This window comes from Blennius ocellaris, assembly GCF_963422515.1.
Source record: "Blennius ocellaris genome assembly, chromosome: 9".
Taxonomy (NCBI): domain Eukaryota; kingdom Metazoa; phylum Chordata; class Actinopteri; order Blenniiformes; family Blenniidae; genus Blennius; species Blennius ocellaris.
Genome location: NC_137658.1, coordinates 4,104,441 through 4,129,659, shown reverse-complemented (window position 1 = coordinate 4,129,659; position 25,219 = coordinate 4,104,441). Strand labels below are relative to the sequence as shown.

At 43.0% G+C, this 25,219-nt stretch overlaps 1 protein-coding gene across 3 annotated transcripts in view; it reads left to right on the top strand.

The window, feature by feature from the left end:
* Positions 1–25,219, top strand: part of glra1 (glycine receptor, alpha 1) — a gene marked incomplete at both ends in the record, with an annotated part of 99,761 nt that overhangs the window by 52,324 nt on the left and 22,218 nt on the right. For all 3 annotated transcript variants that reach the window (XM_080501729.1, XM_080501728.1, XM_080501730.1), the window contains 2 exons: positions 16,923–16,990; positions 23,286–23,509. In XM_080501729.1, the coding sequence (XP_080357855.1) occupies positions 16,923–16,990; positions 23,286–23,509 (292 nt within the window). The remainder of the gene's footprint in view (positions 1–16,922; positions 16,991–23,285; positions 23,510–25,219) is intronic.

Sequence of the window (25,219 nt, the reverse complement as noted above, 5' to 3'; positions counted from 1 at the left end):
CACATGCTGCTGGCAAAACACACACAAATCCCCACAGTGCACACACACACACACACACACACACACACATACACACACACACACACACACACACACACACACACACACATCCTGACAGTGCAAATACACAACACGCTGAACCTGGAAATGCTTGCAGGCACCCGGGCCAATTTTAAGTAAATACACACACACACACACACACACACACACACACACACACACACACACACACACACACACACACACACACACACACACAGAGAGAGAGAGCCTCAGGTGTTTTTTGGCCATCTATCCATTCTCCCCTCTCCTCTGCCTTCCACTTTGAATACATTTCATCTCATAATGAAACTCAAAAGGCCCGCAGCAGAAAGAGAGAATACGAATGAGAGGAGGAGGAGGAGGAGGAGGAGGAGGAGGAAGGAACAGAGTGACATGAGACTGGGAAAAGGAAGGGAGGAAGAAGAGTGGGGAATAGATTTATGAAGGAGAGGACCAGCTAATATGAAAGTGCCCGGGTGGGAGAGGATGAAGTTTCTACTGATGTTCTCTCAGAGGAGGAAGGAGAGGAAGAGGAGGAGGAGGAGGAGGAGGAGCTGGTGATTGATGCCTGAACGTGGCGTCATTCCTCATCTCAGGTCTCCAATTAAAAGCTGCCAGGATGATATTTTCTCTGTTGACTCCTTCACGTGGAGCAGAGAGAGCAGGTACGCTGCGTTTCTGTGGAGAGTGATGAAAGCTGTCGATGAGGAGGAAGAGTGATGAGACGAATGCATGGGAGTCCAGGCGAAGACGGACCGGAGGAGGAGGAGGAGGAGGAGGAGGAGGAGGAAGAAGAGGGAGCTTAGAGTTTGTAGTTTAATACAAGGAGGAGTAGAGGTGTGGTGGTGGAGGAGACGGTGTGGCTCTTTCATGTCTGCTGTTTTCTCTGCGTTCTTCTCCGGCGTCCCTCCACCTTCATGTCTGTGTGGATGTAGCAGCACGGAGACCCGGAGCGCCATTGAACTCCTTCTAATTAGGTGCTGCGGTGACTTTCAAACGAGACACATTTAAAAAAAAAAAAAAAGAAATCCTCCAGAAAGTCTTCAAGATAAGATTTAAGTAGAACTATCTCGTTGGCAGCAGTGCGTCTTTCCAGTTCCTTCACAGTTTATTAAATCGTCTTATTTTACGTGTTTGTATGTCGCATATTCAGCTGCTTCCTCGTGACTCACTGCACCATCTTCTGGTACAAAGTGGCATAACAGTTTGTAGCGAGCTCGTGGTTTAGAGAGGATCCAGGGATCCGTGCAAACAACTCTGCCTCATTTGTACAATCCTATATTAAAAGAATATAAAGATAGCTTGGAACTGATGGTGTGAAATAAAAAAAATAAAAAAACGTTAGGAAAGGAAGAGAACACCTGCTACAAGAAACAGATCTATTCTCGGCATCGTTATGTTATGTTATGTTACGTTGTGTTACATTACGTTATTATATTACATTATGTTACGTTACGTTATGTTACGTCACGTAACGTAACGTTATTATGTTACATAATGTTACGCTATGTTACGTTACGTTACACTACGCTACGTTATGTTACGTTATTATGTTACATTATGTTACGTTACGTTACACTACGCTACGTTATGTTACGTTATTATGTTACGTTATGTTACGTTACGTTATGTTACGTTACGTTACGTTACGTTACGTTACGTTACGTTACGTCACGTTACATTACGTTATGTTCAAAGTGGTCTGCGGATGCGAAAAGTACAAAAGAGCCTTAAAATGTTCTGTCAGACGTCTGTTACATAAATCAAATAAACTTTTATTAACAAACAAACAAACAAAAAGACAAACATCGCAGTCTAAACACTGCAGCTTCTCGATCTGCACAGATACAAACAGGTGAAAGTTGAGGCCTGTTAGACTTTTACATGCAGATTTATTTGTATTATTCGGTGTCCACCTACTTTTGACGGCGGAAATGTTCCTGCAGCGCTCAGGTAGCTTCTGTGTTTGAGGGGTTTTGTTGTTTTTTTCCTTTTCATCATTTTTACAACTTTTCACAAACTTTCTCTCTGGTGGAGCCTTCGTAACTTCCGGGAACATAAAGTTCTCAATGTTTGATGAAATGTTCATTATTTCAGCGAGGAGTCTGGGGGGGATTTACGACGCTTTAAAGCTCCCACTGAGGCCCTGCTTCTTGCTCACGCCGCCTCCTCGGCTCTGATGTTTATGTACGGTGGAGGAGAAGCGAACGATCGCCTCCTCGGCTGAAAACAGGGATCAGGAAAGAAGAACAGCCTCTCCCTCCCTTCTGCACAGCTTCCTGCGGCATGTGTGGAGAATATATACGAGTTTAATATAAAAAATAAAAATAAAATAAGTGGAGCTGCTCCCAATAGACGACCATTCCTACATGTTTATTGATCTGCTGCGTTTTGGGTGTTTTTTTGTTGGTTTTTTTGTCTGAAAGTATCACAATTACGAAATTAGATTTTTGGTAGTTTTTTATTTATTCTTTTAATGTTATTTGTGACTAGAAGTGAAAGTCTGATTCCATAAAAGAACCGGTATAAGAACTGTGTGCGTGGCGTGTTTACCCGCTTGTTGAGTTGTATAAGATAAATAAATAAATAAATAAATAAATAAATAAATAAATAAATAAATATATATATATATATATATATATATATATATATCTCAAAATGAGTGATAAATAAAAACAATTTAACAATGAATGAATAAATAAACCCCGAAAGAACAAATTCACAAAAATAATGAAGAAAGTAAAAAGAAAAACTGCGTGTGTGTTTGTGTGTGTGTTTATATATTAAAAACATTTTTAATATATTTTAGTAATTCTATAATGCAGCAGTGGTGCACTGTTATAGAAAAAGTTATGAAATCATGCCTCATTTGATCAAAGTGAATAATGAAAGAAGCAAACTTAATATAATGTCTTTTTTTTTTAACCATTATGCAGTGTTCCTCCTCCTCCTCCTCCTCCTCCTCCTCCTCCTCCTCCTCCAGCCTCTCCATGGTCCTGGACCTCCCTGCTGGGGGGGTGGGGGGGGTGGGGGGGCTCTCCACCCGGACTGCAGACTAAAAATGAGGACAGGAGAGAGTTAACTGAAGCTCAGGATAGCAGCAAGCGGCTCCTCACCTCCCTCTCAGGGTCCGATAATGGAGCGCACCCCGCCACACCACCTACACTGCCTCCTGCTTGTAGAAACAGGGGGTGCGTGTGATTTATGTGGCTTCATTAGTCGCTGCAGTAGGTGCTGCGATGACGCAGTGAGGGGGGGGGAGTGATTGGTTCTGATGATGATGATGATGATGATGAAGGTTTGAATGAGAGAGAACTAGACAGGTTGATTCCCGTTTTTAATTCTGCCGTCTTCCTTCAGCTGAAGCGCCGGTTCTCACACGTCCCCCTCGCTGCTAAATTTACCGACTCCTATCCGGCGTGTTTGAATGAATTCAGACAGGAAGTAGATCCGGCTAATGAAGAACGGTGGGGTGGTTTTGATGAACCTGTCATACGAATCTCCGAGGCTAATTCAGATGTGATGAACCGTGAACACATCCAACATGCAGGGCTGGAAGAAAGCCTTTAATCACACTGATCCAATTGCTTTGCGACGCCTCCCACCCGGACGAATGAGAATATGGAGGGACATTTATTACTGAACTCATCAAATAAACTCAGTTTTCTATTTGAGTGCAGGTCGTCCTCTCATTCAACCAGGTCACGTTAGTTAGTGCAGTGGGTTAACCGTCAGGGGGCTCTGGGTACGAGTCCATCTGAGTATCTGTGTTCTTCCTCTGTTTTCAGACTTTTTTTTTTTTTTTTTTTAGATTTTCTTGTGTTTGAGGCTAATTATTGACTTTAAACGTTTGTGACCGTCTGGCTTTTATTGGATAATCGACCCTCCTTCATCCATTGTTAGCCGGAATCAATTCCAGCGCCTCGCATATTAGACTCATATTAGACTGAGATAGGCTTTCTTTAATCGGCCAATCGGCTGCTGGCTCTGGTTGCCATGGTGATTCCAGAGGAGAAGGCATCGGCGGATCGTGGCAGGCGAGGAAAGTCAGCGCAGAAAAAAAAAAAGGTTCCTCACCTGTTTCGGGTCGAGTTTCAGACCTGCTGTCCGTCTTGTTTGTTCCACATCTGGTTTCACGCAATCGTGTCGTCCTGAGTATATTTATTTTGTCAGTCAGCATTGCGTACGCCCACTTGTCAAACCCCCCATGATGCACCACTCAGCAGTGCCTGTGAGCAATCAGAGGCCACATGGCGCGTCACGTCGAGGTAAACAGATTAATTATTATTGAAATTGTCTATTTGTTTTTGCTATTTTACCTTTAATATACCAGGTAATTAGTTGAAAACTGGTCCTCATTTTGAATGACGTTGCGGTGTTATGCGACAATCAGCAAATAGTATAGACGGTTTCTGTCGATTTAAAAACAAAGTTGATCAACAGTGTGTCTGATCCTGCAGCACACTGTCCAGGTGTTAAATTCACAGAAGTAATCTAGCACGCAATGACCTTGTTTGACCAAATTAATTCGGAATTCCACCTTCATCTGTCCTTCCCGTGTGCACGGACGTCTTCTCGGCTCGAATCGGTCCAGTTCGGTTTGATTGTTTCTTGGAGTCGGATGTTTTCTGTTTCGCCCAACTTGGCTGAAAGGATCCCCAAGGTCTGATTGGCTCAGTTCCACCTGGTTCGGTTCACTTTGTCTGGCCCGACTCAGGTCGATTAGCTCGGTTGCGTTCAGCTCAGCGGGATTCATATTTTTTGGTTCAGCTTGGCTTCTCTCCACAACTCGGTTGATTTGCCTCGCTTTGTTTTGCCGGACTCAGTCCCTCTCCGCTCGGGTTCGTCTTGCTGGATTCCCGTCGCTTGGCTCCGGTTTGAGTCGACTCGGCGTGAGTCGACGTGCCTTCGGCTCGGCTCCGCGGGTCATGTGGAGGTTCCTTCCTCCCTGTGTGAGTCAGCGCTGGCAGATGGGATTCAAACAACAGATGTCCGTGGCCGAAGGCGTGCAGTGGTTTGGCCTGTTGTGGCCGTTCAGGAAGCAGCGGCAGCTTCGTGTTTGTCAGGACGGATCTGAGCGGAGACTGAATTCAAAACAAATTGATGGTCACAAGGTTTTCTTTTGTTTTTTTTGTTGGTTTTTTTTCAATTGCTTAAAAACTGTTTTGTTGGAAGTTCAGTTTGTAACAAACAAATTTATTCATACATCAAACCCAGTCTGTGAGTGACTGAACGAGCTGTTTTCCCTTCTGCTGTTGTTTTGTCCCTCAAATGCAGAGACCTCGGTTGTGTTTGTACAACGTTCTCTGAATAAATCTGCCTTTTTTCCCCACACTCGGCTCAGAGATTCTTCAGGCTTTCAGTGTTGCTGTGTGGAGGAGTCACCCACTTCATGCCTCCTGCAGTCTGCCTGCACCTGCATATGGCCATAGCATATGGCCCTCGGTGCACACGCTCTGACCCGCTGAGCGTGGACACTGCCGTCCAAGAGTCCAGAGTCAGAGCTGCAAAGGATCCTGGGAAGGTCAGATACAGACGTATAAAGAGCCGCCGTTGTTTTCAGCTGAGACTTTAAAACATCTTATGTTCCGGTTTGACTTCCCGAATGGAAAACGACTTTAATAAGGCGAACTGCACTGAACATAGACTCAACCTACTGAGACTGAATGAGAAACAAACCCATTTCCACCAAATAACATTCTCCTGGAGCCACAGAACACATTTCAATTATGAAATATCACATGGCTTATAAAATTATTTTCGCTAAATGTACATTCATGATGACAATTCAGAAATAATTTGGCTGTTTTAGCTGATGTAGCTATTTTTAGCAGGTTTTTTTTTTGCCAATTTAACTGATTCTCATTTGCTGAGTTTGGTTGTTTTGGCCATTTTGACGTTTGACCATTTATTTCTAGTAATGTTAGCATTTTTGGCCATTTGAACTGCTTGATCTGTTCCCCCCCCCCCCCCCCCCCCCCCCCCCCCATTCTTGACCATTTAAAATGTAGGAAAGTCTTTTTGAAAATAAGCCAAGTATACAAAAGAACATAAATAACAATATCGCTAATAATAGGATCGGATGTATATAATAGGATGTATTGCTCTACATATATTTGCAGAGGAACTAAAAGTGCCACATGTGGCTCCAGACCCACAGATTCCAGATCTCTGGTCTAAACATTGTTGGAAAACTAGTGTAAATCTAATTCAAAATGAAATCCCAGGCCTCGATCATATGTGGTACCAAATCGGATATATAAGTAGTCGTTCAGTCTGATGTAAGGCAAAGTAAATGACTTTCCTTCGGTTATTTTCCACCACGTTTATAGAAGTACCGGCAAGCCTCGACATTTGCAGCAAGAATTGCTTCATTTTGTGCTTTTAGCGACTCTAAAGAGACAAAGTTCCTTCCATGCGTTCTGTAACTGTGTTCCTCAGTCAGAGACGACAGCGGAGGCGTCCCACAGGGTCACGCCCAGAGTCCGCGCGTCGTATTTTCACTTTCATAGATGAAATGTTGCTATGGGTCTGGACGAAAGCTCCCAGAAGAAAACAGGCCCCGCTATTAATCATTAAAAAACCAATTACAGGCACTCTGCTGGCAGGTTTATCAGCCTGTCATCTTCATAGCATCTCTATTTAGAGCCATCCACTTCCTGGATAACCAGCCCGCGCTCTCCTCTCTCTGTCAGCTCGACTTGGCCGTGAAAAATGAGAACATGATCATCAGCGGCAAACACAACACTCAGCAGCCTGAAAACAAGCTCGGCACAGCAGGTTTTGGGGTTTTTAAAGGCAACACAGACTCTCTGCAGAGCCATCGCTGCGACGTTTTAACTGAAAACTGTCCAACGAGCTCCTGTTCGGCGCTCTGGGTCCACATATCAAGGTTTTAATGATGTCAAGGTACAGACAGCCCAGTTCTGTAACATTTCAGGTCTCCGCGTTCTTCTTTCTCTGAGATGCCGCCTTGAACAAAGCGGCGCTCGGAATAAATCCAGTCCACAAAACCGCTGTTCCAGTGTAAATGAGAGGCGGCGGCGTGAGATCGGCCGCAGATTCGGACAGTCGGCTGCAGTGATGCAGTCACTGTACCGCACTGCCGAGGCGAAGAGGGAGCTGAACACCCGCCACCCCTCCACCCCACGGATGGATGGATGGATGGATGGATGGGCAGTCCAAAGCAGTCTGAAAACTCTTATAAAACCTGTCTAATCATGTCATAATTCAGCCACAAATCTGATATTAACTCAGTCGTGACACCAGGTACAAACAAGCCAATCCACAAACCACCTCCCCCCAGTTTAAACCTTTGCCCTCAGACCAGAAAGAAACCAGTTCACACATCAGTGAATCCAGAAAACCAGACCACATCAAGTCTAAACTCACCGGGAAGACCATGAAAAGAATAATCTAGTCCAGTGTTTTCCAACCACTGTGCCGTGGCACACTGGTGTTTCCGCGAGATATAGTCAGGTGTGCCGTGGGAAATTATCCAATTTCACATTTTTTCCTAAAAAACATTTGCTCTCACAGCCGACAGTGTGTTGCAAAGTAATCATGTATAAATACTCTTCGCCAATAGATGGCAGCACAGTACTTTGAAACAAGAAGTTAGGGTGTGCCGGTGAAATCGAAACTGAAAGACGTCAGTCTGGTTAATCACCACCTCCTGCTGCTGCTCCCATCTTGTATCAAAGTACTGTGTCAGTGACAGTGATGGAGAAGTTTTTGAAAAGGAAGAATGTTAACCAGGATCTCAGCTCTTCATCCATCAGGTCCAGGTTTCACACTGAGTGAGTAAAATAAAAAAAAAGAAATTGGGAAATACTTTTTTTCTGTATTTATTTGATTCCTGTTGATAGAACTTTGATGAGAATGACTTTATATTGTTAATAGAGGCTACAGAGTTTCAAATTTTAACATTTTCGGGTGGTGGTGCGCCTCGAGATTTTTCCAAAGAAAAAAGTGTGCCTTGGCTCAAAAAAGGTTGAAAAACACTGATCTAGTCCAACACCAAGAAGAGACATGCGTTGAAAAAACCAGATGCTAATCTGTGTTTGTGACTCAAACAAACTTCCCTGCATGAACACGTCTTCCTCTGCATACATGTACAGCGTGTGAGTGTGTTGTTGTTGACGTTTACTTTATGTGACCGCGTGTGGGGCTGCGCAATTTATAGCAGACGTGTCATCATCAAATTTCGCAATATATAGTGAATGTTGGAAGACTGTACATAGAAGGTTTGTGGAAGACTTATTTGCCACATTTTGCTGGTATTTTTCCCCCCTAAGGGTCTAAAGTGATTGTTAACGTTGCACTTGGACTATATTTGAGCTGAATCAGAGGCAGAAGCTTGTATCTGAAATCAGGGACTCGTTACGTCCCGATGACTGCCGTGGGCGCTGATGGTCTTCCAGCAGACTGAGGGGGAAAAAAAACGTCCCTCGGAGACTCGCCACAAAAGGCCTTAATGGAGGAATCTTGGTTTCATTCATCAGGAATACTGAGCGCCGCGTTACGTAATTGAAGGATCCTCTCATAAACTGGAGCGACGGTCCACGCCGAGGGGGGGTAGACTGTGACTCACCCTCGTCCCGTCCGCCCTGACACTTAATGAGCTGCTGCTTCTTCCTCTCCTCCGTCTCTTTTCTGCTGCGTCCTCGTCTTCTACCTTTTACTGGAAAGCCATAAAACAAAGTGTCCCTGCTGCCCTGGACTGTTGCTGAGGAGGAAACGGCGGAGGGCAGGTTTTTGCAGATCGCATTAGCGTCTCCTCCTCCCGTTGCTTTATGTTTGGCCTCCCGCATTGTGGGGGGGTGGGACGCCGGGGAAAGACAAACTGTGATATCCCAGGCCCTTCGCCTCGGCGCAGCCGTGCAGAGCGGCAGCGGTGCTTTTGAAGGAGGGATTTGGAACAAAGCCGGGATGCGGAGGAAGCGTGTCAGAGGACTCCGGTTAGGCCCGAGAAAGCCTCTCGGAAAGAAAACACGGTGATAATGTAATGCCAGCCGGTTTAGGGATAAACCCTCTGATGCACTCAGACGTGTCGGAGCTGCCGGAGCTGGCAGACACCGAGTCTTCATGCATCACGCCGAGAGGCTCGGTTGGTCCAGAAGAAGAGATTATTTACCAGTTACAATTATTTACCATCCCATCAAGGAGGGCATTAATCTCAAAGGGAGACTCCCCTCTCATAGTCTGTGAACACTCATACATCAAATGAATGATTGATCATTGTGTTTCTACTGCCATGATGACAGTAACGTGCAGGTTTTAATCCAGGAGATGGTCTCATTACAGCTGTTTATTGCGAGAACAGGACAAGTTACCATCAATCTCCTTCACCGGTGGAACAGTACATGAGCTCCCTTTAGTGGCGTGTGGAGCGAAATCATGAGATATTGGAAAATGGCTTTTATCATCAAACCGTACTTTATGCTCCGCTTGGTTCGCCCTCCTCGAGAAAACCCGCCCCTCCCCCGCCGTCCACATGACGCCATGGTTCAGAAGTAGCCGGCCTGCATGTTGCCATTGCAAACGTGAGCCACTTTAACGGTTTAAGCGTGAACTGGCGTGTGTGTGTGTGTGGGAGGTTTTTATGGTTTTGTGAAGTGATGCAGGAACTGCATGACATCAAAAGTCATTGTCATGATAACGGTACATCCCCCTGACGATTTCACAACCGCAGCACTTATAGTTTTTAACATGGAACTTCCCTTATTATCTGAAATAGTCTTGCTAAATATTTACTGCAGATCTACGTGCATTTTTTGTTGTTGTATTTAACGGCATATTGTTTACAATATACAATTTATATCAGCAGCGTTGTGATATCTGTTGTCCTCCTGCCGTGCCACGCTGAGTACAAAACGTCAAATAAGACATTAAACGCACAATTAATACTTCAGATGGGTGTTTTATTTTATATAGGATGAAAAACATCTGTTATTCTCCAAGATGTGGCTTTTTGTATTAATTAGTGTGTTTTGCATGAGTTTGTTTGTTATGATGCTGGACAGTCTGGCTGTTGGACATTCAGAGAAGAAGACGAAGGAGGAAGAGGAAGAAGAGAGAGAGGTTTTAAATTACTTTAGTTGCAGAAGATATACACACAGCAAAAAAAAAAAGTCAGTGAATAACCATACAGTTTAGAAAATGAAATTTTTAAAAAATTTAATAAATAAAGAAGACGAAGACACGTTGCCTTTCCAAGCTGTCCATCGCTAACCGAGTTAGCCGCTGTCAGTATGTTCAGTTTGATCGCAGTGGTGGTAATTGGCGAGCTCAATGTGTTTTCATGTGGTATATAACCCAATAACAAATTTAAGAAATACTGCAGTAGAGGACATTATGGTGTTTATTATATATATAGAAAAAAAAAACAGCTTAGCTTAGTTGCACTTTCAGTTCTCCAAATCTGATAAAACAACAGATGTCTGAGTACCGAGGAAGTACAACAAGGTTAAACGTGGCACATTTCATATTGTTCTCGTAAAATAGATGGCAACCAAAAATCCCGATTATGAATAAAATATGACTACTGTGACTCTCTAAAAGCTGGCCAGGTCTCTAGAGTCAACACAGATACGACTGAATACAGACTTCAGTTGTTTCTATGGGAATTTGGAAACATTATTGGAATAAATTCTGAAAATACAAGGAGACAAATATCCACTGAAACTCAAGAGCCAATTCCCAAAAGACACATGTTTTTCCACTCTGCATTTTCCAAATTCAATATTCTCAAACCTGTGAGCAAAGTCACATCATGGAAATCAAGAAAAAAAACTGTAAATTAACTCACAAAGCAAACCGTCGATGAAAATATGAACAAAGACAAACCTTTTTATGCAGAAGATGCATTTGTATTTTTTTTTCCTTACCTGGCAAGTCTCCTGAATTACGTCTATAGATGTATTGTATTAGTTTCATATTTTGCACAAATAATACATAAATATCCATCAATATCATATGTAGAAGGTTTTAACATTATATTTGGTGGAGTTTATGTCTCAAGGCTTGAAAATCCCAACAAACGAGTATAAAGTAACAGTTTTCATCACAGCTTTCATCTGCTCTCTGGCCACTGAAAGTTTTTTAATTGTTTGAGAAAACTTTTTTTTTTAATACATAATAATAAACATATTGTCAACATAGTAAATGACTATGGAGCAAAAGTATTATACTTGTGTCGTGAGCAGTTTCTCTGATCTTCTGGCTTTTCAAACAAATGTTGCTGAAATTGCAAACTTTTATTCCTTTGGAAATATTAATGGATTTTTCAGGTGTTTTTCCACACTATTACATGGTTTTAATCATCAATATTGGTTGTCCACAGGTCTACGTTTACCATATCTTGACCTGTTGACTGTTTTCTGTTCCTGAATGCGTCGCCTTTATGCTGATGACTCATTGTTGTACGTCTTTGTTTGGCCTGGGAACTTTTTACTGTCAGCACCTGGGATTTCCTTCGTATTTTATAGGGATAATACCAACATACTAAATATTCCGTGTGTGACATTTTAAGTGAGATGGATGGATGGATTACATTCAAACGTTTCACAAAATCTATTGTGTAGTTCTTTTTGCCACAGTTGTGTCCTTGCACTTCATTATATATGAATGTTTGAACAGAAAACATTCTATCAATAATCACTGGGGACTGTGGAAAATCGAAGTTCCTGCGATATAGAACATTGAAAAAGTGGTGTCATCTGCCAAAGATAATGTGTTCCTGAAAAATGTCAAAACATTTTGAGCTTTCATCAGATATCTGAATAGTTGGTTTACAGCTGCACATTTACAGATTCGCTGTGACTGCAAACTGTCACAAAAGTTATTTGAATTATTCATGTGTAACAGTCAAGTTCAAATTAATTAATATTGTATTGTGAACATGAGTGTGTGGGAGTGTGTGGGGGTGGGGGGTTCAAAATCACAATTCCAAAACCATTTACTGTTTCTCATCCATGTGTGACAAATCAGAGCCGGCCTTCGTTTGTGACGACAACTAACTGAAGCCGACACACTCAAGGAAACTTCTTTTTATGAATCTCTCAGTACTGACTGTCACCTCCTCTGTAATCAGATTACATTCAAACCACTCCTCACTTCACCATATGTGCTAGAGGAGCTTTATTTTTAAAGCACAAGATTACAATTCATCATTTTAATAAGGCTAAACAGCTCAATTACAGCTACATTTCAATCACATGCATAGGCATGGATGAATGCTCTCTCTCTCTCTCTGTCTCTTTCATTCGCTCTCTCTCTCAAACACACACACACACACACACACACACACACACACACACTGACACACACGTACACACACATGCATGTAACATGCACACAGAGTTTGTGTTTAATGTCCCCGGCTAAAATGGACATCTAATTCCAGTTGCCGGAGGCGAGCTGGGAATGAAGGAAGGGGTCTGGATTATTTTGATGGCCAATTACTCTCCTTGTCACAGTCTAAGGACTGCTAGAGGCCACTGGGGAGAGTATCACACACACACACACACACACACACACACACACACACACACACACACACACACACACACACACACACACACACACACACACACACACACACACACACACACACACACACACACACAGAGAGAGAGAGTGGAGTCACAGAGTTATAGATGTTGGGTAAAGAGGGAGGAAGGATCATTAAAGCCAGCCGGAGGCGATGGATCCTACGTGATGTACATGTGGAGGATCTAATTAGAACAAACAACAGATTACTCACAGGAACGGCATGAGAAAACGAGGATGTAAAGTATAGAGGAAGGGGGAAAAAAAAAAAGTTTGAGATATTTAAGTGAGCCGAGATGAAGCTGAGCGATGAGGAAATGAGTTTGTTCCGCCGCCGCTGAAAGAGAAGACGCTGAATACAGAATGCAAGTAAAAAAGACTCAGACACCTGAAGAGTCTGAGCTTCTTTATGTCAGAAAGGAGGGAAAAAAAATCTGTGTTTTTAACTTTTTGTAGCTCTGACTTCAGCTGGAATAAATGTCATTCAGTCCCAGGAAGATGACAAAACAGTGGCTTATGATCAAGAAAAGTGAGGTTATAACAGAAATCCGTCAAACTTTGTCAGGGGAGTTCAAAATATTCAACTTCAAAAGAGGAATAAAGATTATTGATGTGTTGTTTCCAAAAATCGTAACAAAACCCGTGTCTGTTGTCCTGTAGCTGTTGTGTTATACTCCATGTTTGTAGTCCTGTACTTTGTCCTATCCTCCATGTTTGTAGTCCTGCAGTCATATGATGTCCTCCATGTTTGTAGTCCTGCAGTCATGTGATGTCCTCCATGTTTGTAGTCCTGTAGTCATATGATGTCCTCCATGTTTGTAGTCCTGCAGTCATATGATGTCCTCCATGTTTGTAGTCCTGTAGTCATATGATGTCCTCCATGTTTGTAGTCCTGCAGTTATATGATTTCCTCCATCTTTAGTCCTGCAGTCATATAATGTCCTCCATGTTTGTAGTCCTGTACTTGTAGTGCTTACCCTCCATGTTTGTAGTCATGTAGTCATGTGCTATCCATGATTTATGTAGTCTGGAATTACCATAGCAACCAGAGTCAACAGCAAAATGGCTGATTGGAGAACCTCTGTTTGACTGTGGGAACATTTCTGATTGGATGCGACATTGTGAGGAAGACCAGTCACCCAGGATGTTTTCTGTCGCATTTCAGAGACTTTGAGTTGTACTTTTACTGCAGCGAGAATCAATCAAGCCATTCTATACGCCACCTTTCATAACCTTGTGAATAAAAAAAATTAAATGGCGCTAAAGTCGGAATTAAGAGCAGGAGATATAAATATAAATCCTATAAAATGATATAAAAGTCCGACAAGAGGCGTGTTTCAAGTCTAAAAATATAAGTATTATCAGCCTGCCTCGGATCATTGTGAAGGTTCTTCAGCGGTGTGGAGCGTAGCATCTAAAATTAGTAATGTCTTGTTTGACTTTTAGAAACAACTTAAAGAGCTTCTGGAGGATGAAACCGGGAGGTTTGGCTCTGACGGCAAAAAACTCTGTGTCCTCTGCTCCTTAAGCAGACGAGCGTCAGACTCTCTGCTTGGCCGAGCTGCTCGCCGCCGCCGTCTAATCACATTTGTGTTTGTACTACCTCATAATACAGTGAATCAATGGCGGGCCGAGAGCTGTTTACTCTCACCTTCACTGACCGGTCTGAAAGCACCCTTGAACGCCTCGCGAGGGCGGACAGCGCCGGTCGTCATGTCCTCCTTAGAAATGACTCTGCAGGTTTATTGATGTTGTTCCGAGTTTGATCGACGGCGCTTTTCAGCCCTCAGAGGCAAGAGGACATTGATTTTTTTTTTTTTTTTTAATCCCTGTTTGTAGTTTTCTGAAGTCGTAATGAGACGCTTTAACTCTCCTCCCGGTGACTCTGCACTAAACTTCCCGGTAGTCGGATGCTGGCTGAGTCTTTACCAGCCGTTTGGATCCTCCTTCACTCCGTCGGACACTTGCTCTCTCTTTGTTTACTTCCTGCGATCGCTCATCACCTCCACTCGGCTTGAATCTCTGCGATCAGCATCAACCTGTATCCTGAAAGTTACTTCAGCTCACAACATGACACCCTACCGATGACCTTGATGATTTTACACAACCTTTTTCAAATCGACTTGCCTATTTTGGATTAAGAGAAGCTCCAGTGATGGAAATTGTTGTACTTTTTAAAACAGCTATTGAACAGAGAGTGCTTATTGAGACTCTTTTATTACCATTCTTGTAAACAAATACAAGCAGATGCTTCATTGGTCCCGTTCAGAAAGCGAACGTGTTTTGGAGCCGGTTTACTTGAGATAATAGTTAGTCTGAGTTGAGGAAAAACAAAAAAGTATATCAGGTCAAAACATTGATCCATCTTTCAAACCATTTTAGAATTATTTGATAGAAACCTCAAAAAAAATTATTGTAAAGTCAATGATGTGCTTTTTTTTTTTAAGCTGTTAGATTTTCAGTCATTAATCAATGTCAGCATATCTAAACATTTATGAATATTAAACCTGTACACATAATCATAATTCTTCAATGTAACTACTAGTTTTATCGGTAGCTAGTTAGTATGGGATTACTTTATTAATGTGAATAACTCACGATCACTAAGTCAGTCAGTTTGTTATTTTGGTTGTAGTTTATGACAGTTGTAGAGCTGCTGTCTCTCACTCCGCCCACCATTAGCATTAGCATTAGCAATAACCGTCTCTTTCTCTACCCTGTTCATTGTGTCCACTGTTAGCATTAGCGTGAACGTTAAAAAAAAAACTGCCATTCCTTGCTCTGTTCACAGTTTGCTTTAGCATTAGCATTAGTATTAGCTGGGGATATCATGCCCAGTGATTAACGGCTCTGTTACTATTTCTCTGAACTCATCCAGATATTTCACTGCTTTATTAACATTGGACTGCAATCGTAGTATCTGTACTTGACGTTCAGCTCATAGTAGCACAGCGCTGGTTGTTTGAATCCATTAGAAATGGAACACAAAAGAATCTCCAGGCTTTAAGGCTGAACAAGGGAAATAAGAACAAGGTGGTTTTACTTTTTTTTTTTTAAAAGAAAAAGAAAAAGTTTTCAAGTCATTTGAAGAGACGTGATTCTGTGACCAGGAGGGATTTAAAGACATCAATATGGCCTCTGAATCAATCACATCAACTATTCACACGCTGTTCCTCCAGAGCTTGTTTTATTTTTCTTTTTTCTTTTTTTCTCATTAACAAGTTTTTGTTGTCCAATGTGAGGAGCCGGAGAATCAATCAGGTTTTTATGGATTTAACAAAGCCCCGCCGTGTCAGAGCCGAGAAGACACAAAATCCACTGTTTATGAAAACACTTTTAGAGCTGCACTTTACTTTCTCTGCGTTACGTCTTGAAGCGCTGGTGTTGATGCAAATACATGTGAACGCATTGTGACGGCTGAACACCGGGTTTTACCGTCTGTCACTCGACTCACTGTTTTCTTTTCCCCCCACAGGATTTGTTCTGCTTGCTGTTTGAAACTGAATTTTGCAATCTGCTCCTTTTCTTGTGTGTGAATCTTTCGAGGCAACCTCTAACCTCTCCTCTCTGCTTTCTCCCTTTTCCTCTTTGTTTCCTCCCCACATCCCCCCTCTTCCTTGTTCCTCCCCCCTATTTCCTATTTCCTGTCTCCTGCCCTATTTCCCTTGTGTTTTTCCTCTCTTGTTTCCCGTTTCTCCTTTGTCTCCCTGTTTCCTGTCCATGTCCTTGATATTGGGTGTTGTGTTTCCTCTCCTTATTTCCTTTCTGCTTCCTTCTTTCCTTTGTGTTTTCTCTCTACTTCCTGTTTCCCCATTTGTCTCCTGTGTTTCCTGTCTACGGCCTCAATGTTTGGTGTCTTTCCTTCCTGTTTCCTCTCGATGTGTTGGCTGTTTCCTGTCTCTCCTGTCCTTAACACCCTCCCTCCTTCCTCCCATTTTACACTTTATGTTAAAAAATTCCTCCATTTCATGTTTTTCCTCTTTGTTTCCCGTATGTTTCTTGTACATTTTTTGTTTCTTTCCTTTCTGTTCCCCCATGTCTTTGCTGTTTCTCCTGTGCATTTTCTTTCCTTTTCTTATTTCTTCTCTATGCCCTCTGCGTTTTGTCCCCGTTTCGTCCCGTTCACGTCGGTCGCCTGTTTCCATTGTGTTCCGTGCCTGTTTTTGTTTTTTGTTTTTTGACTGTTTCCTACCGGCTTCCTTTCTGTTTCCTACCCATTTCCTGTTTCGTGACTGTTTTCCTGCCTGTCTTTCTATCTATTTCCTGTCTGCGTCCTGTCCCGTTTCCTCTCTTGTTTCCTCTCTGTCTCCTGTGTTTCCTGTCTGCAGGGCCGCCGGTAAACGTAACCTGCAACATTTTCATCAACAGTTTTGGGTCCATCGCTGAAACAACGATGGTGAGTGTCCTCTTTCTTCCTCTTTCTCATCTTGCCTCGTGTCCCGACTTTGGGACTCGGGTGGTTAAACGGCTGGAGACCCGTCACGTCTTTCGGCTCACGTAGTTTTTTTCTCTTCAAAACAAATGTTTTTTTTAATGCAATTGATGGAGGCGACGGCTGCGTTTCTATTGCGTCCGTCCTCGGTTTGAATGTTATTTCCTTTTTTGAGAATTAAAAAGCCTTCTGGCCTGCGAGTGTGTGGAAATCTCTCCGCCTCATTGAGCTCGTTCCCATTCGCAACACTTCATCTGAAGGAGCGCATCACTCTCGCCCACATTTACATAACAACACGGCTGAAAATTCACGCTCATTCATTACAGAGAAAATCCATTAAACGAAATACAACAGAGGCACCAACCTTCACAAAGCAGCAGGACTCTCTCTCTCTCTCTCTCTCTCTCTCTCTCTCGCTCTTGTGTGTGTGTGTGTGAGACATGAGCTTCTGTCAGTAGCAGAGCCTCCGAGGGCCTCGGGCACCGCAGAGGACATGAAAATCAGCAAATTGAGCTTTAATGTCAAGTTGTGAGTTTACAAAACAAAAACACACCAGATTCTCTCGACTGGCAGCAAAGTCTCAGAATTTCTTTAAAGGTGCCGTGTGTAGGATTTATTTAATACCACACCTGTACACTAGGGGGGCAGCGGTGAGCCACCGTGGTTCAATTCCTGGATTTTCTGGGGTCTGAGGGGCCTTTCACTGTCGGATATTCCAGGACTCGCTTCACAGGCCGAGAACTTTGGTTTGGGTGGCGTTCAGATTCGCCTTTTGGACCGGATCAAAATGTCACGCAATTACAACAGCTGCTCATTTGGGGGCGCTGCCAAACACTGAGCAGACAGGAAGTAAAGGAGAAACACGACTTTTAGTATGTTTTCCATTTACTGTTAATGAAGTGAAATAAGGACTCGTTTCATGTTAACTTCACACGGCGATTTCTTCTGTAACAGAATGTTTGCAAGATTTCCTGAGTTTGATTATTTTTTAGACATCTGAGAATATATTGTGTATCTTTATAGTATTTTTTTTTAGAAATTTCTTTCAGTAGTTTAGACTATTTCTGGCAAACAGTGTGAGTATTTTTAAACATTTGAGATCATACTTAAGGACTTTGTTGTGAATAATATTTTTAGTATATTGGGACGATTGTATGAGTCATTTCAAAGTATCTTGTGTGATTTTCTGAATATTTTTGCATTATTTTGGATGTATTTTCTTAATGTTTTTAATATTGGGTGTACTTTCAGAGTGCTTTAGTGAGTATTTTCCAGGGTATTTTAGAAATCAAGTATTTGTGAGTGTTTTTGATGGTATTTTTTTTTAAGTACTTTTTTGACTATTCTCATGATATATCAGCACTATTTGGTTAGTATATTAGGAGTTGGGGGATTTTACTAATTAATCATTTGTGGGTATGTTATTGGTATTTGGTGGCTGTGGAAGATTCACACAACCTGTGTGGGGAGATAAAAAAAGAAAATAATTAGATTAATTTGATGTTATCATAGAAAATATACCTGAGAGGACACACACACACACACACACACACACACACACACACACACACACACACACTGCGCCGCTCAGTGATAGATGGAGTCGGTAGAATGGCGCAGTGCTTGTTGAAGTCCCTGCGGTACACGGCTTTATTCCTCTTTCAGCGCTCACTCCATCACTGTGTACTCTACACACACACACACACACACATGCGCGCACGCACACACACACACACACACACACACGCACACATCGATCAGTCCTCTCTGAATCGAACACTCAGCCTCTTTTGTTTAAGACGAGTCTTTAGATGATGAATCACACCAGGAACAGTGGTGACAAACGTTCTCTGTTAAATGTTCTTTTAAATCATTAAACCTCAAAGATTTGAAATCAAAATCAAAAGATGAAAGTACAAGACGTACTTATAGTAGTCATACTCACTGCAGGATGGGGTGTACAGGTTTTTATCTGATACAAAACTGCATGGAATCTGTAATGACTGATGTGTGTTTAATACAGAATATGTTAGACTTATAACAGTGATGGGATGACATCATGGTGTAAAATGGTTTTCTGAATGGCTTCATCACTTGCTTCAGATTTCAGGTTTACACTAGTGAACCAGTTTCAGTGATTGAAAGTAGAGTCCAAATGGATTTCTTGACGTGATGTTGGTTGGTTTCTGACTGATTTTAATTGTAGTTTATGATTGTTTCTGATACTGATGCTGTTTCTGAATAAGTTCTTTGCTGTTTTTTGAGCTCAGTGTCGATTGGTTTTGGGACTGGTTTCTGACTGGTTTTAGAACTACCGGTAGTTGTAGACTGGTTTCTGACTTGTTTTCAGACATTTATGGTTGACCTTATTCATGTTTCTGGATTTGGATTAGACTTGTTTCTGACTTTTAATTGTAGAAGCCTATATGGTTGTTTTCTGACTGTTTTTATTGCTGGTTTCCTGAAAAGGTTCTGCACTGATTATTTACCTGTTGTTGTACTAGTTTATAACTGATTTTGAAACGGGTTTTTTTGACTGGGCTTCAACTGGTTTCGGATATATGTTGACAGCAGTTCTAGAGATTTAAAGAATAAAGAATATTTGCTGTCTGCATTTGTTTTAACTTCTTAACTTAATTAGATTTACACTAAAACCAGTCTGTGAAAACGACCTTGAGGCTAACGTTTGGTATATAAATAGGAGTTTTACTGCTGATTTGAAAAAAACTACATCAAAAGAATTGAAAGATTCCAGATATATATGAATTATTCTTTCCAGGTTTGATGGAGTTGATGTGTTTAAGGTGGTCCAGTTGATTAAAATCCCTCGTAAAATCCACGGCCTCATTTGATCGGTGCATCTCGGTAAATTGGCTTGACATCCATCTGTATGTGTGTGTTTGTGTGTGTGTGTGTGAGAAGACGTGTCACCATAATGTGTGTGAGCCTCCTCCATATAGCCTCCTGCTCGGACCTGAGCAACGTCCCGCCAGATGTTGTGACAGGCTCGGAGTTGGACTCCGGCTGCTGTGGATGGCGGGAGGAGAGGATGGGGAGAAGGAGCGCCGCTCCGTCATGCGTGGTTTACCGCCTGAGTTTAATGCGAGCTGAATCGAGTGCCGCGCCGTGCAAAGTACAGCAGCTCCTCTGCTAATGGTTTCATATCAGCTCGGAGTCACTGCCCGGCCACTGCATTGTGGAGCCAAACAGTGGAGATTGGCGAGTTTAATATGGAGACTCTACCTCTCGAGAGTCCCCGTTTTACGAACGCCGTCGGGCCAATCGGAAGCCGCCACATGGAGGGATATTGGACCGATCCAATCAGCCAATCAAGCGCCGACACCGGTTGCTATGGTGATTCCAGAGAGGAGGCGGGGCAGTGGAGTAATGCAGGGATACACGGACGACAAAAAAGAAGCTGGAAAACGTGACCAATGCACAAAAGGTTTAATGGCCGTTCTGTGAAACCTTTCATGATATGAGAGAAACGCTTCCTCTGAACAACTCTGACGGGATTTCACGCTTCTCCCCTGAACCAAACCGGAAATATCACAAACTAAAAGACCAACGTCATATCTGGAAGTTTAAAAATCAGACATCGACGAGGTGTCGTTGCGGTATTCTGTGACTTTAAACATTAAAAACTAGTTTTTTTATTTGTGCTGAAGATGATTTCAAACCAATATATTTCGCCCTTTACGTTTACAAAACAAATCTTCATCAACACAGATCCGCATGTACACCTGGTTCAGGGCTACTATTAGCAGCCAAACCTGTAGGGGGCAGTGTAACGAGAAGCATGAAGTCATGATTGCCAATCAGAATACTGGGGGGAAAAAACACGTCACTTTGATACATTTATTCGGAAATGATTTGACAATGATGACGACAAATCATTCCTGAAGATTTTAGGAAAAAATACATACATACATACATACAACCCAATAAATAAATAAATACACTTACATGAACGAGAGAAAGTTATGTTTTCATAACCTCCTCGGCCAACTTTTGTAGATGAATGTAATTATGGGAGTCCCTGAACGCAACACGAAGCTACAAGAGTAAAACATCGAGACGTTTTCACTTCTTTGGAAGCATTTCAAGTGTTCAGTTGAAACATTTTAAAATAATTCCTGCTTCGGAGGTTTAATATGAAGAACGGCGAGAGCAGCTCTCGCTAACGAACCAGTGTTTGTCCTCGCGCTCGGTCGGTGCCGCCGGCGTCAAACCGCAGGCGTGTCCCTGACTGATGATGTCAGTGCGGGGGGGCCGCCGTCGGCTCCTCCGTCACGTCGCCGAGCCCGACGTGGAGAAAGGTCAGCGGCGTTTGTTTCCCGTGAGATGTTTGTGCAGATAAACCGTGATCAACGCCGGCCGACCGTACGCGCCGCGCACGTGCGGCGGCACCGCGGCCAATCTTTTAAATGCCACCTGCCGAGGCGTGTGCCCCGCCGCCTCATCACGGCCCGCAGAAACGCAGCTCACCACTCCGAGGATAAGTGACAATTAGGGAGATTGAGGGTGGAGTGAAATGTCACCGCGCACTGGATAAAGACTCCTCCTGCGGTGGAGGGGTGCCGTTCATATCAGCCGGCATCGATCGGACGGCACGGAGAGCTTTTACAGAGACGTACGAGGGGGAGACAAGGAGAGACAAGGAGAGACAAGGAGAGACAAGGGGAGACAAGGGGGGACGGAAGCTGCTACGACTTGTGAAAATAACATTAGAGGAAACGCGAATGTACTGTGGTACGGACATCAAATATACACAAAGCAGTTTAGAGCTACACTGTAATCTAATGGTGGGCATGAAGCTGTGAGCACACACACACACACACACATGCACGCACACACACGCACGCACACACACACACACACACACACCCCCGACAGCCTCTAGCAAAACCGGAAAAACAAACGGAAGGGAAGGAAAACTGGAACTATTGATTCACAGGCTCACAGACTTTATGGGGTTTTCTTTAATCTTTGTTTTTTAACTAAGTAGTCAACACTGGTTTGTTTTAGACACAAATAATATTGTAATAATGACATAATTTTCAGCTCTGCTTTAGAATTAGTTGCAAACTGATCTAAAACTGGTCCCGTACTAAAAAGTAGTCCAAAATAGCCACATTGTGCTATAAAATTAGTCCCAAACTGGCCTTAAACTTCAGAATCAGAATCAGAAATCCTTATTGTCATTGTATCAATGTGACATTGTACAACGAAGTTAAGGTGCCGACTTTCAGGTGCCGGTGCAAAAAAGTAATAAATAAATAAATAAATAGATAAGATCTGTAATACACAATACACAATGCTATAAAAGAATGAGAATAAAAGCAGCCTAAACTATCAACAGACATACGATCATGTAGTCATACAAACTTGTCTGACTCCTATTAAATACTGTTCTAAATTCTATTGGTATAAGTCTAGACCGAACTTAGTCCCATAGTAGTTTAAAATTAGTCCAAAATTCATGTAAAACTTGTCCAGTACAAACCAAAACTCCAACACTGATCCAATAACAGTCTACAAGTAGTATGAAACTGGTCAAAAAATGTAACAACTGGTTTAAAACTTAACCCAAACTGGTAGAAAAACTACTCCCATATTGTTTTACATCGAGTCCAAAACAAGTTCAATACTGGTCTAAGTTCAGGCCTAATCTAGTATCATACTGGTCTAAATCAAATTAAAAACTAGTCAATTAGTGGTTTAAACTGGATCCAAAACTAGTTTAAAACTACTCCAGAACCAGTCACAGACCACTCCAAACCAACTCCCATACTGGTTAACAAGTCATATGAAACCAGTCTCGAAGCAGTACAACTGGACTAAAACTCATCCCAACCCAGTTAAAAAACTACCGCCATGTTGTTTTACACCTGGCCGGAACCCACCACCACGCTGGTCTAAGTTTAATCCAAGACTGGTCTCATGCTAGTCTAAAACTAGTCCACAACAAGTCCCAAACTGATCCAAGATGACTCCTATGCCTACAACTAGTATGACACTCGTCCATAACTAGTACAACTGGTCTAAAGGTTATCTAAAACTGGTATGTTATAAAAGGATCCCTGAACTCGTCCCAAATTGGTGCGAAACTAGTTTGATACGAGTCCCAAAACTGGTGTGAGAACATTGCGGAACCCGTCTAAAACCAGTTCCACGCGGGTCCAAACCTCAGTCCTAATCCCTCCTTCTTCCTCCTCCTCCTCCTCCTCTTCCTCTTCCTCTTCCCCCCCCCCTGCAGGACTACAGAGTGAACATCTTCCTGCGGCAGCAGTGGAACGACCCCCGGTTGGCCTACAGCGAGTACCCCGATGACTCCCTGGACCTGGACCCGTCTATGTTGGACTCCATCTGGAAGCCCGACTTGTTCTTCGCCAACGAGAAGGGCGCCAACTTCCACGAGGTGACCACCGACAACAAGCTGCTGCGCATCTCCAAGAACGGCAACGTGCTCTATAGCATACGGTGAGTGGAGCCCGGAGGCGACGCTCGTTCTCTCTGCAGCAGCGGCTGAACTTCACGGCGTCGAGCTTCGGGGATCTATCCCTTTCATTTCCCGAAACAAGGAGGCGGATCTTCGTGTGACGAACATTGAATAACCAAGAACGGGGTTTCTTTTAGCTTTCGCCGTCTCCCTCAGCTCCGCCTCTTCGCTCCCCCCCCCCCCCCTCCTTTGCGTTGGAGTGCACATGCTATTTGGGGCTCCCCTTCTTCCTCCTCATGCTCGCCTTTATTGCCCAGGCTCAAGGGTAGATGATAAAAGTCCCTGGTAATCCACTCTCGCTGTTAGTAGTCCTGCACTGTCTGATCTCTTATCAGGCTCGGCTCTCACCTTGGTGTCCAGGAGGAGGAGGAGGAGGAGGAGGAGGAGGAGGTGGTGGGAGTTAGGAGTCGATGCGACACGAAATAGGAGAGAAAAGAGTCAGAGAGCTCTTGGATTCGTTTTTAAGTTTCTTGACTGAAGTCACCGACTCGTATGGCTTCACAGGAGACTTCATGTTGCCATGCACGAAATTCAACCCCCCCTTTTTTTTTTTTGTTGGGAAGGTCATCTGTTCAAGGTCAATGTCCATCCGGTCAAACCGTTCTTGGACTTAGAACCCAAAGGGGTACAACCCTTCACAACGGTCGCGGCAGAGTTGCAGCTTCTTTTCCTCAAAAAATGACGCGGGTGGCCGTTTCTCAACATTTGCTTTTCTAACGTAAAATTGATGGTGGATTTTTTTTTTTTTTTTTTTTTGGTTCCGATAACAAGACCTGATTTATGTTTTCTGTGTTGTCTATCTTCATTTTGCTATCTACAGTGTCTGCACTCTGCTATCTATGCTAATTATGCTGTCTCTATTATCTATGTCCTCCTATGCAATTTATGCTTCTGAGGTTCCTCTGTGCTGTTCAATGCTCTCTGTACCGTCTGTGTTATCTTTATGATCAATCCAAGCTGTGATGCCAAACCTGAGGGGGGGGGGGGGGGGGGGGGGGGGCGGTGGTGGTAGGGTACCATGGATCTTTAGCTCTTACAGATCTCAGTGACTCGGCCTCCAGCTTGACTTCTGCCGAAGTGGCACTTTTTTTTTTTCCATGACAAATCAACTCTGCTCCACACGGTTGAAAAAAAAAAAAATGATTTCCCCACTTTCAAAATCCCCACCCTCGCCCCCACCGCCCCTCCTCCACCCACCACTCCGCCACGACATGACGACTCTGCACTTCTCTCGAGGCAAAAGTCAGTCCACAAAACATCCAGAGTGGATTTCAGAAGATGATCTTTGTTCCCTCCTGTCAGGTGTGGGTTTTTCTTTTTTTATATATATATTAAAAATATGCCCCTGCTGTGAGTGCTGCACTATAAGGCTTCATCAGTGAAGGTGCGAGAACTGCCAAGCTACTGAAAACAGCTTCAAACAAACTGTTCGGTCACCTGAATTCCACATTGAAGTGATGAACACAGCAGTTGTTCGGCAGGATTAACGCTAAACCCAGCGAGATCCAGTACACATGTTTGTTAAAAGCAGTTTTAATCCAGTCGAGTCCACAAGCGTGGAATAAAATCCTGAAATGACTCTAAGAGTTTAGTTAAAAGTACTTGTGGAATTATCCAAACCTGAAGTCAAAAAGCGTTAAAAGTAGTTGTTGATATAAAATCAGCCAACCGAAAAGTTCAAATATCCTCTG